The 12,905-nt window shown below is 42.1% G+C and overlaps 1 protein-coding gene across 1 annotated transcript; it reads left to right on the forward strand.

Moving 5' to 3' along the window:
- The first annotated feature begins 561 nt into the window (after nt 1–561).
- On the forward strand, nt 562–12,109 carry stard7 (StAR-related lipid transfer (START) domain containing 7). The gene is made up of 8 exons (XM_056290818.1): nt 562–1,397; nt 1,559–1,722; nt 1,892–1,941; nt 2,339–2,449; nt 2,909–2,991; nt 3,111–3,210; nt 3,308–3,392; nt 10,187–12,109. The coding sequence occupies exons 1-8, from the start codon at nt 946–948 to the stop codon at nt 10,363–10,365; spliced, it is 1,224 nt and encodes a 407-aa protein (XP_056146793.1). The 5' UTR covers nt 562–945; the 3' UTR covers nt 10,366–12,109.
- The last annotated feature ends 796 nt before the right edge of the window (nt 12,110–12,905 follow it).

A 12,905-nucleotide genomic window follows, 5' to 3' on the forward strand; every position in this document is an offset into this window, starting at 1 on the left:
GTAAAATTTCCTGATTAAACGCAAATGCTCCCGCCTTTAGCAGTGCATATGAAAATGCAACCAAGTAACAATTTAGTTGACTGCAAGGTTATATTTAATTAAATCCTTGCGGCACAGTTCCTTGATTGTGACCGAGATGTGTGTCATAGGTCATTTCTTTCCTCATTGGTCTTTGAACACAAGCACCAGCAAGCGACAAAGTCGAGTCGTTTGTGTGTAAACTGATTTGTGTCGTGTTTGCAATTTCCACAATCAGTAATAACGTAGTTTGGGGGGCGGGGTGGACGAATGTTGCCATTGAGGACTATAGGACTTTTAAACGGACAGCTAAACTTGCTGGTACACTAGGGGAGTTAATTCCAAGATAGGCTCGCATGACGAAGTCATGCCCGCCCTACTCTGCCTCTGATTGGCTATTACTCGTTGCCTTCGTTGGTTGGGTTGGTATGTTTTAGGCATGAGTAGTGAGCCAATCAGAGGCAGAGTAGGGCGGGTCATGTCTAAGAAGTGGGCGTGTAAACTGAGGAGGTCAAATGCTCTGTTAGTTTGAGAAGCGTGAGGTTGAAATGTTTGCTAGTTGAACAATCTCAATAGTTATTTTAATTTGGTTGTCGATAAAGCAATTCGGATGTGATTATTTAGCGTCATACAACTTAATTATTACCAATTTTACCAACGGCCAGTTGCCTTGTTACTGTTCAACCTGTCTATTGCGTAGTGCTAGATTGCTAACTTTGATAATGCTAGCTGGAATGCTATAGGGCGCATGCTTTTACAGTCGGGTAAAGTCGAGCAAGTTACGACGTTATGCAGCCAAGATGACCAGTTTGTCAAACGTGTAAAGGTAATGACCGACGATAGCGTGTTCTCCGGGTAGTCCGGCTGCTGCAGTGTACCGTTATTGGCGTTTATCCTTTGCTACGTGATATCACGATTGCTGTCGATATGTTTCAGTCTGTGCCTAGGCGTCGTATTTGTGAGGTTGGTATGAATGCCATAAGGCTTCAAAAGACTTCTGCGTTCAGAGCGAATATCAGCAAGGGCAGTGGAGAGCCTGAAGGGGCCGCATGGTTGGGCAGAGGTATGGGCCTGCTGTTGTCACTTCTCCAGAGAGCAGGTCAGACGCGTCAGATCGCTGGGTCGGGCAGAAAGAAACAAGGCTTGCTCTCCATACTCGCCAACCATTGTAGCTTTGTGACAGGTCAGAGGCTCCGGCGTGCATATCAGATTGGCGAGCTTTACTCCAATTTGTACTCTGAGCGTACCAGGTGGACCCTAGTTGGGAGCATATGGCGTAGACTGCAGAACAAACACGCCCCTACGGGCAAACTTGTTGCCGCCGTGGTTGGTGTCTTCATGTGGGAGAACGAAAAGATCCAAGATGAAGAAATTCGCAGGTATGGTTCATGTCCAAAGCATACATGATTGAGGTTGAGTTGACAACATTAGAGGTTGTGCATTAACGGTAGGTTGTAAATTGAAGAGTTTTGTAATGGTTTGTTATCTCTCATATGTGAGCACACTCTAGTTTGCTAAAAAAAAATTGTACTCTTGCCAGGTGTGGACTTGAGATGAAAGCACTGGAAACCGTAAAGAAGATCAGCACAACTTCAGGGACAGCGACGGGTCAGATGGAGTCTGGCTGGGAAATTGTGATAGAAAAGAAGGACTTCAAAGTGTGGAAGCGGCCTGTCCAGGGCAGTCACCTGTATGAATATAGAGGTCAGCCAACTCATGTTCTCAAACTTTAAAAACGAGTTGTACTTGTTAACTCAACACAGAGCTGATATCAACTGAGTTATTCTTACAATCTCTCAATCGTCCCCTTTAGAGATTTCATAAGCATTATTATGAAAGGATTAATATACCCCCTTTTTAAATTTTGCCACAGTGTTGGGCTCCTACAATGATGTCACTCCAAGACAGTTCTTCAATGTTCAGGTACAAAGCTCTTAAGTCTCCCTTGCCATTTTATCGGGCATTTATCTCTGAAGTTATGAACTATGCAAATTTAACTAATTTAAAACAAAAAAGTGCCTCTAAACTAATGACCGCTCCCTTAAATTGGTATAAATTATCATGCATATTGATGCTAATTGCATATTAAAGTCTTTATTTTTTGGTGTCGAATATGCTTACTATATATTAGTAATCCTGTGAATCTGTGAATGAGAACATTCACAGATATATATTAGTAACTATTTTATATCAATACCTATCTCTTTTTTCTTCACAATAATGTTTATGCATTATGCAACTCACAGTAGCTGTAGAATCAAACACACACTGTGTGCAGGATTGCTATATTAAGCATCTGCTACCGACCCCTTTCCCCCAGTTGGATACAGAATACAGAAAGAAGTGGGATTCTCTGGTGATCAAGCTTGAGGTGGTGGATAGAGACGCTTACACAGGCTCTGAGATTGTGCACTGGGCTACACATTTTCCTGTAAGTTGATGGAGCTTGCAATAAATTGAATGTGCTATGTGTGATTCTGCTTTTATCTGTCTTGAACGTTCAGCTAAGTGGAAAAACAAAACATCAAGACAACAAAAGCAAGAAGAAGTAACATTCAATAGAAAGATAACGGATGCACAATATGTTTGGCAACTTCTGCCATTTTTGAATGCCTTCAGTAGATGGTTGCTCAGGGTGATTGTTAGCGGAATAGTTTGCTGAAAGTTGTATGTGTGAATGAAATCTTGGTGGGGGAAGGGGTTTGTGAGTCTTGGATTTTGTTTCGATTTGTACCAATCAGCAAACCCTGCTGATATTTACTAGTCATATTAAGTTTTAGGAAACCTGAACATTTGGTTTTCTGTATATTACACATTGAACTTGTTATTTGGCCTCAAGCAACTAATACCCTCTCTGATTTATTAAAATGTATTTTTAATTTTGCCCCAGTATCCCATGTATTCAAGAGACTATGTGTATGTGCGCCGCTATGATGTTGATTTGGAAAACAACCTGATGATCTTGGTATCCAGGTGGGTCTCTAAAAATGTTGCATTTGTAATGTCACATATGGTACTGCGTTTAATGTAAGTTCGAATGACCTGTCTTTTGCTTTTACCCACTTTGATGTGTTTTTATTTTTATTGTGTAGAGCTGTTCAGCATCCTCGAGTCCCAGAGACTCAGGAGTTTGTGAGAGTTCAATCATACCAGTCAAAGATGGTAATACGTCCTCACAAATCCTTTGATGAGGTTGGTGAATAAATACAGATTTTTCTTTTTGCTTCTATTAAGTTTTACGACCACAGCATTTGACTTGTTGTTATTGGGTTTTTTTTTTCTTTCCCAGAATGGTTTTGATTACTTGCTGACTTACAGTGACGACCCACAGACTGTTTTTCCTCGCTATTGTGTGAGCTGGATGGTGTCAAGTGGTGAGCTTTTTTTTGTTTACTAAACTGAGCTAAAAATTATGATGTAGTTGCCATATAAGTCTCCAAAAATAAGTTACCCATACTGTGATCTGCTGTCAGTGTATAGTTTAATCACATACTGCACATGTGTGGATTGACAGAAAAGTGTTAAACCTGTCAAAGAACGCAAACTTTAAATATGATCATGAATTCAATTCAGCGTGATATCACTAACTTACTCCAGTAGGCGCTCTGTCAGAGATTGTCTATAGATGTGGTAAATATGTTTTTGTATGACATCTAGCTGTTATCAACTGATCACTTTATGTTCCATGAGTAGAATACATTTGATAAACTGTCTGAAAGTAGACGAGAGTGTTTTTGTCAGGGTTCATGTGATCATGAAAAACCTGGTAAAGTCACTGAATTTGAAAATACAATTGCTAGCCCCTGGTAGAATCATTGGAATTCTAATTTTGTGAAAGGCATGGAAATCTGACCAAAGCAGCATCAACTCTGTTAAGGATTGATAGACTAATTCAAAAATAAAAAGTAACGGGGATGAACCATTACAACAGGGCTTTTAGATTTCCATCGTGTGTTTGTACACAGCAGTTGGTCTCGGTATGTTTATATGTAACTCTGCTTGGTTTCAAAACAACTAGCTAGCCATGTTTTTGATAATATACTGGGCAAGTGTAGTTTCAACAATCAGTAGCGTCAAATAGACAAGTAAAAATATGGCTTGTAAAAGTGAACAAGTAAAAATATGGCTTGTAAAAGTGGAACGTAGAGTGGCTCATGAAGTATTTCAATTACAGATGCACTTTCACATCATATAACACAGTATTAAACCACAGCTTTTCAATGGCACCTCTAAGAAATAGTTTTTTGGTCATGGAAATTAAGCTAAAAATTATGGCGGCATCATGGAAAAGTCATTGAAAATTATTGGTGGAAAAAGCTGATTAACACCAGTCAGAGTTTTTAGATGATGGCCTGGCGGCCTGTCCAGGGTGTCTCCCCGCCTGCCGCCCAATGACTGCTGGGATAGGCGCCAGCATCCCCGCAACCCTGAGAGCAGGATAAGCGGTTTGGATAATGGATGGATGGTTGGATGGTTTTAGAAGATGCTGTTTTTTTATATAAGTACTGCAAAAGCCTTAGTTTGTCGTATTTTTTGCCTTATAAACTGAATAGAAAGTTTGGAGCATTGATATAAAAAAAAACGTTTTTTTGGTTATCTAGTCATAAAACAAGCTACAGTAAGAACACTAACTAGGATAACAAAATTCCAAATGTAATCCAGTTAAGAAAAACAAAACGTAATGTAAATGCAAATTAAGAGAATTTCCAGTTTTTATTTTTTTTCTTCTAATTTCATGATCTATTAGAATCCTATTTATGGTATGTGTCTTCTTAAATAGTTAAAATGTAAGGTAAGAAAAACTAATTGTAAGGGTAATTATTTTTCAAACAAATCAAAATGTTTTAGAACCATTTAATGCTGTTACTGTTGCTAAAGTGCCCTCGTTCATACCATTTCAAAAAGGTCTATTATGGATTTATTGATTATAGAAACCTGAACTCTTTTGGGGAATTTACCTGTTCTTCAGACTCAGGAAAACACAAATCTGTTTCCATAAATACAGTGGCGCTACAAAGTTCAACCCTTTAGATTTTTCTGTATTTCTGCAAAATGTTGACCTATGTGTTTAGATAATAATAATGATAATAATATCTTTATTTATAGAGCACTTTTCAAAAACAAGTTAAAAAGTGCTTTACAAAGACATAAAAACAAGAGAACTTACCAGATAAATAATAAAAGTAGAAGTGAAACGGTAATAGTGACATGCGACAAGGTATGAGTGGTTAACACACAGTAAAAACAAGTAAAGTAAAAATGGAAAACTAGCAGATTTAAGAGAAAGGAAATCTGAAAAAGTTTGGTTTAAGAGAAATTTAAAAGAAGAAACAGAGCCTTGACCTCACAGACCTCTGTCAGAGGATCTCTGGCTATGTTCAGGCTTATAAGTGTTTAGTAAGTCAGTGATATAATTAGGGGCCAACCCAAACGTGCTTTAAAAGTAATCATTGAAATTTAACAGTCAATTCTAAAATGCCAAGTTAACCAACGTAGATATGCTAAAATAGGCGTTATGTGGACCCTTCTATTGGATTTTGTAAGTAGTCTTGAAGCAGCATTTTCAGAATCGGAATCATGTTTATTGGCCATGTAGGTTTGCACATACATGGAATTGGACTCTGGTTTCATGGCTGTCTCAGTGATTTTCTCTGCAGACCTAACTGTCCGTTATAGTCTGTCCCTGTCCTGTTTGGTGGCCGAACCAAACCAGACAGTGATGGATGTGCAGAGGATGGACTGGATTATTGCAGTGTAGAACATATTCAACAGTCCCTGAGGCAGGTTGAATTTCTTGAGCTGAGAAAGCACATCCTCTGCTGGGCCTTTTTGATGATTGTGTTTATGTTAGATGCCCACCTTTGGTCCTGGGAGATTATTGAATCTAGAAATCTGTAGGTTTTCACCGTAGACACGGTGCTCTTGGGTATGGTGAGGGGGGGGCAGTGTTGGGGGGACTCCTGAAGTCTACTGTCATCTCCACTGTTCTGATCGTGTTCAACTTCAGGTTGTTATCGATGCACCAGAGAGCCAGCGAATCAACCTCTCATCCTTATGCAGACTTGTCACCATCCCGGATAAGGCCAGTGATGGTTGTGTCTTCCGTAAACTTCAGGAGTTTGACAGACGGGTCACCTGAGGTGCAGTCATTTGTGTAGAGGGAGAAGAGTAGAGAGGAGAGCACACATCCCTGGGGGGGTGCCAGTGCTGATTGTCCATGTGCTGGATGTGATTTTCCCCAGCCTCATCAGCTACCTCGTGTCTGTCAGGAAGTTTTTAATCCACTGGCAGATGGGTGCAGTGCACCAGGTGAGTTTGGAGTGGAGGATATCTGGGACCATGGTGTTGAACGTTGAGCTGAAGTCCACAAACAGGACCCTTGCGTATGTCCCTGGGGAGTCGAGGTGTTGGAAGATGTAGTGCAATCCCGTGTTGACAGAATCGTCCACTGACCTGTTTGCTCGGTAGGCAAACTGCAGGGGGTTGAGCAGGGGGCCTGTGATTTCCCTTCAGGTGGGATAACAGCAGTCTCTCGAAGGATTTCATGACCACAGATGTTAGGGCAGGAGGGGACTTCACACAGCTCCATCAGTCTGTTGAAGATCAGTGTGAAAATGGGGGCCAGCTGGTCAGCACAAACTTGTAAGACAGGAGGGTGACACGCCATCCGAGCCCGGTGCCTTCCTGGTCTTCTGTCTCTTGAAGAGCTGGCATACGTCCTCAACGCAGATCCTGAGTGTGGGTGGGGGTTCGATGGGAGGGGAGATTGGCTGGCAGGGAGTGCAGTTGAACGTGTATTGTGGCTGGAGAGGGTGAGGGGTGTGAAAGTTTGCTTTCAAATCTGCAGTAAAACCCATTTAGGTCATCAGCTAGTTGATGGTTCCCTGCAGTGTGGGGGGAAGGTCTCCTGTAGTTAGTGATGTCTTTCAAACCACTCCAGACTGATGATGGGTCGTTAGCAAGAAACCTGTTTTTCAGCTTTTCAGAGTAGCTCCTTTTTACCACTCTGACCTCCTTTGAAAGTGTATTTCTGGCTTTGTTATACCGGATCCTATCTCCACTCCTGTAGGCTTCCTCTTTGGCCTGACGAAACTCATCTTCAACTCTGCCATCTCCAGCTCTGCGTCCTGTCTTTTTGTCAGTGCCACTGTCTCCAAACCATATAACGTAGCTGGTCTCGCAACCATCTTTTAAACCTTCCCTTTAACTCTTGCTGGTACCCTTCTGCCACAAATCACTTCTGACAGTCTTCTCCACTCTTTCCACCCTCCCTGCCCTGTCTTCTTCACCTCTGTTCCATACTCCCCGTTACTTTGAACAGCTGACCCCAAGTATTTAAACTCATATGCCTTCGTCACCTCTAATCCTTGCATCCTCATCATTCCTCTGTTCTTCCTCTCGTTCACGCATATGTATTCCATCTTTCTCCTAGTGACTTTGATTCCTCTTCTCTCCAGTGCCTACCTCCACTTCTCCAGGCTCTCCTCAACCTACACTCTACTGTCACTACAGATCACAATGTCATCCATGAACATCATAGTCCAAGGATACTTCTGCCTGATCTCATCCATCAACCTGTCCATCACCATTGCAAACAAGAAAGAGCTCAGAGCCAATCCTTGATATAATCCTACCTCCACCTTGAGCCCATCTGTCATTCCAACTACACACCTCACCACTGTTACACTGCCCTCATACATATCCTGCACCACTCTTACATACTTCACTGCCACTTCCGATTCCTCATACAATGTCACACCTCCTCTCTTGGCACCCTGTCATATGCTTTCTCTAAATCCACAAAGACACAACGTAACTCCTTCTGACCTTCTCTATACTTCTCCATCAACATTCTCAAAGCAAACATCGCATCTGTAGTGCTGTTTTGTGGCATGAAACCATACTACTGCTCACTAATCATCACCTCTCCTCTTAACCTATAGCTTCTATTACTCTTTCCCATATCTTCCTGCTATGGCTGATCAACCTTATACCTCTGTAGTTGCTACATTTCTGCACATCATCCTTTTTCTTGAAAATCGGTACCAGTATGCTTCTTCTCCACTCTTCGGGCACCCTCTCACTTTTCAAGATTGTATTAAACAATCTAGTTAAAAACTACACTGCCATCTCTCCTAAAGCTCTCCATGCTTCCACTTGTATGTCATCTGGACCAACTGCCTTTCCACTCTTCATTCCCTTCATAGCTGCCCTACTTCCTCCTTGCTAATCCACCTTACTTCCTGATTCACTATCCCCACATCATCCAACCTTCTCTGTCTTGCTCTCATTTTCTTCATTTATCAGCCCCTCAAAGTACTCCTTCCACCTTCTCAACACACTCTTCTTGCTTGTCAGCACATTTCCATCTCTATCCTTGATTGCTCTAACCTGCTGCACATCCTTCAGAGCTTGATCCCTCTGTCTAGCCAATAGTTACAAGTCTTTTTCTCCTTCCTTAATGTCTAACCTCTCATACAACTCATCATAAGCCTTTTCCTTTGCCACCCCTCTCTTCCCTTTATGCTGCATCTCCTTGTACTCCCGTCTACTTTCTTCATCTCTCTGACTATCCCACTTCTTCTTTGCCAACCTCTTCCTCTGTGTACTTTGCTGTACTTCCTCATTCCACCACCAAGTCTCCTTGTATTCCTTCCTCTTTCCAGATGACACACCCTTCCTAGCTGTCTCCCTCACTAGTTCTGCAGTGGTTGCCCAGCCATACAGCAACTCTTCACTACCACCCAGTGCCTGTCTTAACTCCTCCCTGAACTCCACACAACAGTCTTCCTTATACAACTTTCACCATTTGATCCTGGGTTCTGTCTTCGCTTTTTTCCTCTTCTTGGTCATCCTACAGACCACTGTCCCATGCTGCCCAGCTACATTCTCCCCCGTCACCACCTTGCAGTCTCCATCCCTTTCAGATCACGCCTCCTACATAAGATATATTCCATCTGTGTGCACTTTCCTCCACTTTTATACGTTCCTTCCCTTTCTTGAAATATGTATTCACCACAGCCATTTCCATCCTTTTCACAAAATCCCCCACCATCTGTCCTTCCACATTCCTCTTCTTGACACCATACCTACCCATCACCTCTGTTCCCTTCACTAACATACCCATTTAAGTCTGCTCGAATCACCACTCTCTCCTCCTTGGGTACACTCTCCACCACTTCATCCAGCTCAGTCCAGAATTCTTCTTTCTCTTCCACATCACACCCAACTTGTGGGGCATATGCGCTGATAACATTCATCAACACCTTCAATTTCCAGCTTCATACTCATCACTCTGTCTGACACTCTCTTCACCTCCAACACACTCTTGACATACTCTTCCTTCAGAATTACCGCTATCTCATTTCTCCATCCATTTGCGCCATGGTAGAAGAGTTTGAACCCTCCTCCGATGCTCCTGGCCTTACTGCCCTTCCACTTGGTCTCTTGTACACACTGTATATCCACCTTCCTTCTCTCCATCATATCAGCCAGCTCTCTCCCTTTACCAGTCATAGTGCCAACATTCAAAGTTCCGACTCACCTCCGCGCTCTTACCCTTCTTCCTCTCCCTCTGTTTCTGTACATGCCTTCCCCCTTTCCTTCTCCTTTTCCCCAACAGTAGGATAGTTTTCACCGGCACCGTGCTGGTTAACAATACCGGTGGCGGTCATTGGTAACCCGGGCCTCGACCAATCCGGTATTGAAGCTTTTTTTTCTGGGGTCCCCAGAGATCTAATTTGATTTAGGCATGTCAAACTTCCCCAAGCCTGTGTGGTGAAAACCAGACTTTGATAGTGAAGACCCAGGTTTATGTTCTTTTAATAGGACCCGTCTTGCTAAATTCACACCATATTGTCATCCCATTGATTGAAACGCCTGACTTCAATTACCCCTTTAAATTAATTAATCATCACATACTTTCCTCAACAAAGACCTTTACTCTTGGATAATTTTGCTCGATAAATAAATGAAAAAGTACAATTTTTTACAAATTATTATTATTTGTTTAATTGGGTTCTCTTTATCTAGTTTTAGGTCAAATGTATGCAGAAATACAGACAATTCTAAAAGGTTCGCAGACTTTCTAGCACCACTGTACATTCTTTGTTTTCTCACTGAATATAGTCTACCCTTATGATTAAGCATCTCTGCCACTGTTTGCTAGGTATGCCAGACTTTCTGGACAAGCTGCATGCTGCTGCCTTGAGGGCCAAGAACCTGGAAGTGGGGATCTATGACTATGCAGGTGTCATAAAGAGCAGTGACACTAATCGCCAACCTAGCCAGGACTGCCTTACTGGGGACAACACGCGCACAGGCGGTTCTGGGCAAATCTACGCTTGAGACTGAGATCACATAGAAAAGTGTGGTAGCTTGTTTTTTTTTTTTTTTTTTTTTTAAATCACCTGCACCCGAACACAATAAAACTCTTCTGCCCCACACTTAGTTTATGCCAGGTTTATAAACACATTGCGATACTTCATGGAGAGCATCAAATGGAAGTCGCAATCAGCATCGAAAGGTTGGACGTAGTTGTCAATACTCAGACATGGCTATATGGGTCACAGATAAGATATTGTGCGAACAATGAACTATGTTGTTAATTGCTTTTTGTCCATAGAGAAAAGATAACATAGCCAGGAAGCTCTCATTCAGATTACTGACTTTGCCACTGTTTTAACTTGGCCAACTAATGTTCTGTGGGGGAAGTATTCCTTTGCCTCCTTTTGATAATTCACATACTGCAGCAACTAGTGAAACTGAGCCAAATTATCCTTATTGTAGAGATCCTCTTGCCAAAGTACTGTTTCTCTCTACGTTTCCTGTCTTGTCTCATCAACACCTCAATGTCTGTCACTTTCTGACTCTAAAACCTGTCTCCATTCAGACCCCTGTGCTATTGTCTTTCTGAGTTAAGCTAGTGATTGCTAGAGTGGCAGTAGTCTTGCCATGATGGGAAAGATATACAGCAATCACGGTGATGGGCTGCTGACCAAGAATCTAGCCAAAACGTTAAAAATGCACCCTTGTTCAGCTGATGACAAGGACATGGCTTCATTTCTCTCCCTTGAATTGACTTCAAGCCAACGGTTTCCTAATTTGCTTGCAGTGGGAACACAGTAATAGAGCTGTGTATGACAAAATGTGATTGATAACAAAATGAGTACATTTGCACAGCGTAGTGGCCTGGCGGTCTATTCCATAGCCTACCAACATGGGGATCGGTGGTTCGAATCCCCGTGTTACCTCCGGCTTGATCAGGCACTCCTACAGACACAATTGGCCGTGTCTGTGGGAGGGAAACTGGATGTGGGTATGTGTCCTGGTCGCTGCACTAGCGCCTCCTCTGGTCAGCCGGGGCACCTGTTTGGGGGGGGAGTGTAGTGTGATCCTCCCACGTGCTACGTCCCCCTGGCGAAACTCCTCACTGTCAGGTGAAAAGAAGCGGCTGGCGACTTCACATGTATCGGAAGAGGCATGTGGTAGTCTGCAGCCCTCCCCGGATCGGCAGAGGGGGTGGAGTAGTGACCAGGATGGCTCGGAAGAGTAGCCAGATATAATTTGGGAGAAAAGGTTGGGGGGGGGGGTTGCAAAGCATAATGAGAACGTTAATCTACAAAATTGGAGCTTGAAGATACAGTGGTTTCTTTGGGTGTTTCATGACTTGGAAACAAGTGTTTTGCTCTCGGTGCAGCCCAGGTTTCACACTCTCCGTCCAACATGCTGTCTGTCTGTCTGTCTGAGTGTTTGAAACTGCCAGGGTGCATCAGTAGCCTTCTGAAGATAATGAGTTCTTCACTGTTGGACTTAGTGTCTTATGACAACCACATAATCCTCAGATACAATGGTACTAATGTGTTTTTTATTATCCTAACGAAGCATCAAGCCCCTCACCAGTTTATGAACCAGTTCCCTTATCAGATAAACTTGCAGCACTTGTGCCACCTCATGATTCACCTATTTTATTTTAGTTCAAAACATATCCCACTTCATGATTCACCTATTTTATTTTGGTTCAAAACATACCTGTAATGAAATGGATAAATAACCATTTTTGTGACAGACTGAATAAAATGTTGCATTAGAATGAGTGATGGGATTTAATGTGTCAGTTCCTCTATGTTCACATTTAACATGAGTAGTACTTTTTTATGTAAATAAGTCAAGGTTCGTAACGGCATTGGTGTGTTTCTAATGCTTATTTTGTTTTTACAAAGTGTTGGTCCTACTGGAATGGTTTTGACCTTCTCATCCTTGTTGCTGACTGAGCTAACAGAGTTTGCAAGGGGGGAGTTATGAATGTATTAATGCCACATTTGCAGTGGTGTAAAACATAGCCTCATTTAACTAACACTGTTTACAGCCTGACAATCCGGCACAATGTCTTGACACAGTTTGTGTATTAAAAAAACATCTCATTGTACAACAACTAGTATGATACATTTTTAACAAACAGCTAAGTCAGTGTAGTCGAGTCTATCTCGGGGTCCACTTTGATAAGATTCCCATATGTACATGTAATTAAGTAATTTCATTGGGTAATTACATGTTTTAAGTAATAGTTAATGTATCCCAGTGATGTCTAAAAAAAAGTGAAGAAGTTTGAGAATGTTGGGTTTGCGAATGTAATACATTTTGGTGTGCTGTAATTTCTTCACCAGTGTGTCACCTCCGATAGTCTAAACATGTGTTGTACCTTTTCCACAGGAAGTTGAATCAGTTCATCCGCACACAACACTCAGATGAGCGATGAAACTTTTCTCTCTTGATAAACGTGTCCGGATGAACCGATCCAACCTCCTGTGATTTTCTTACCTGGTTTATTAAGCATGCATAAAGACGTTATACCTTTTTCTGCAAACGGTTTTGACCTTGATTACCAA

This window comes from Lampris incognitus, chromosome 12 (assembly GCF_029633865.1).
Source record: "Lampris incognitus isolate fLamInc1 chromosome 12, fLamInc1.hap2, whole genome shotgun sequence".
Classification (NCBI taxonomy): domain Eukaryota; kingdom Metazoa; phylum Chordata; class Actinopteri; order Lampriformes; family Lampridae; genus Lampris; species Lampris incognitus.

What these genes read in the sequence shown, in the direction of transcription:
- stard7 (XM_056290818.1), top strand. Translation starts at nt 946, where the DNA reads ATGTTTCAGTCTGTGCCTAGGCGTCGTATTTGTGAGGTTGGTATGAAT. An exon ending in GACAGTTCTTCAATGTTCAG is followed by an intron (nt 1,942 to 2,338) that starts GTACAAAGCTCT and finishes CCTTTCCCCCAG; the next exon opens with TTGGATACAGAATACAGAAA. An exon ending in ACTGGGCTACACATTTTCCT is followed by an intron (nt 2,450 to 2,908) that starts GTAAGTTGATGG and finishes ATTTTGCCCCAG; the next exon opens with TATCCCATGTATTCAAGAGA.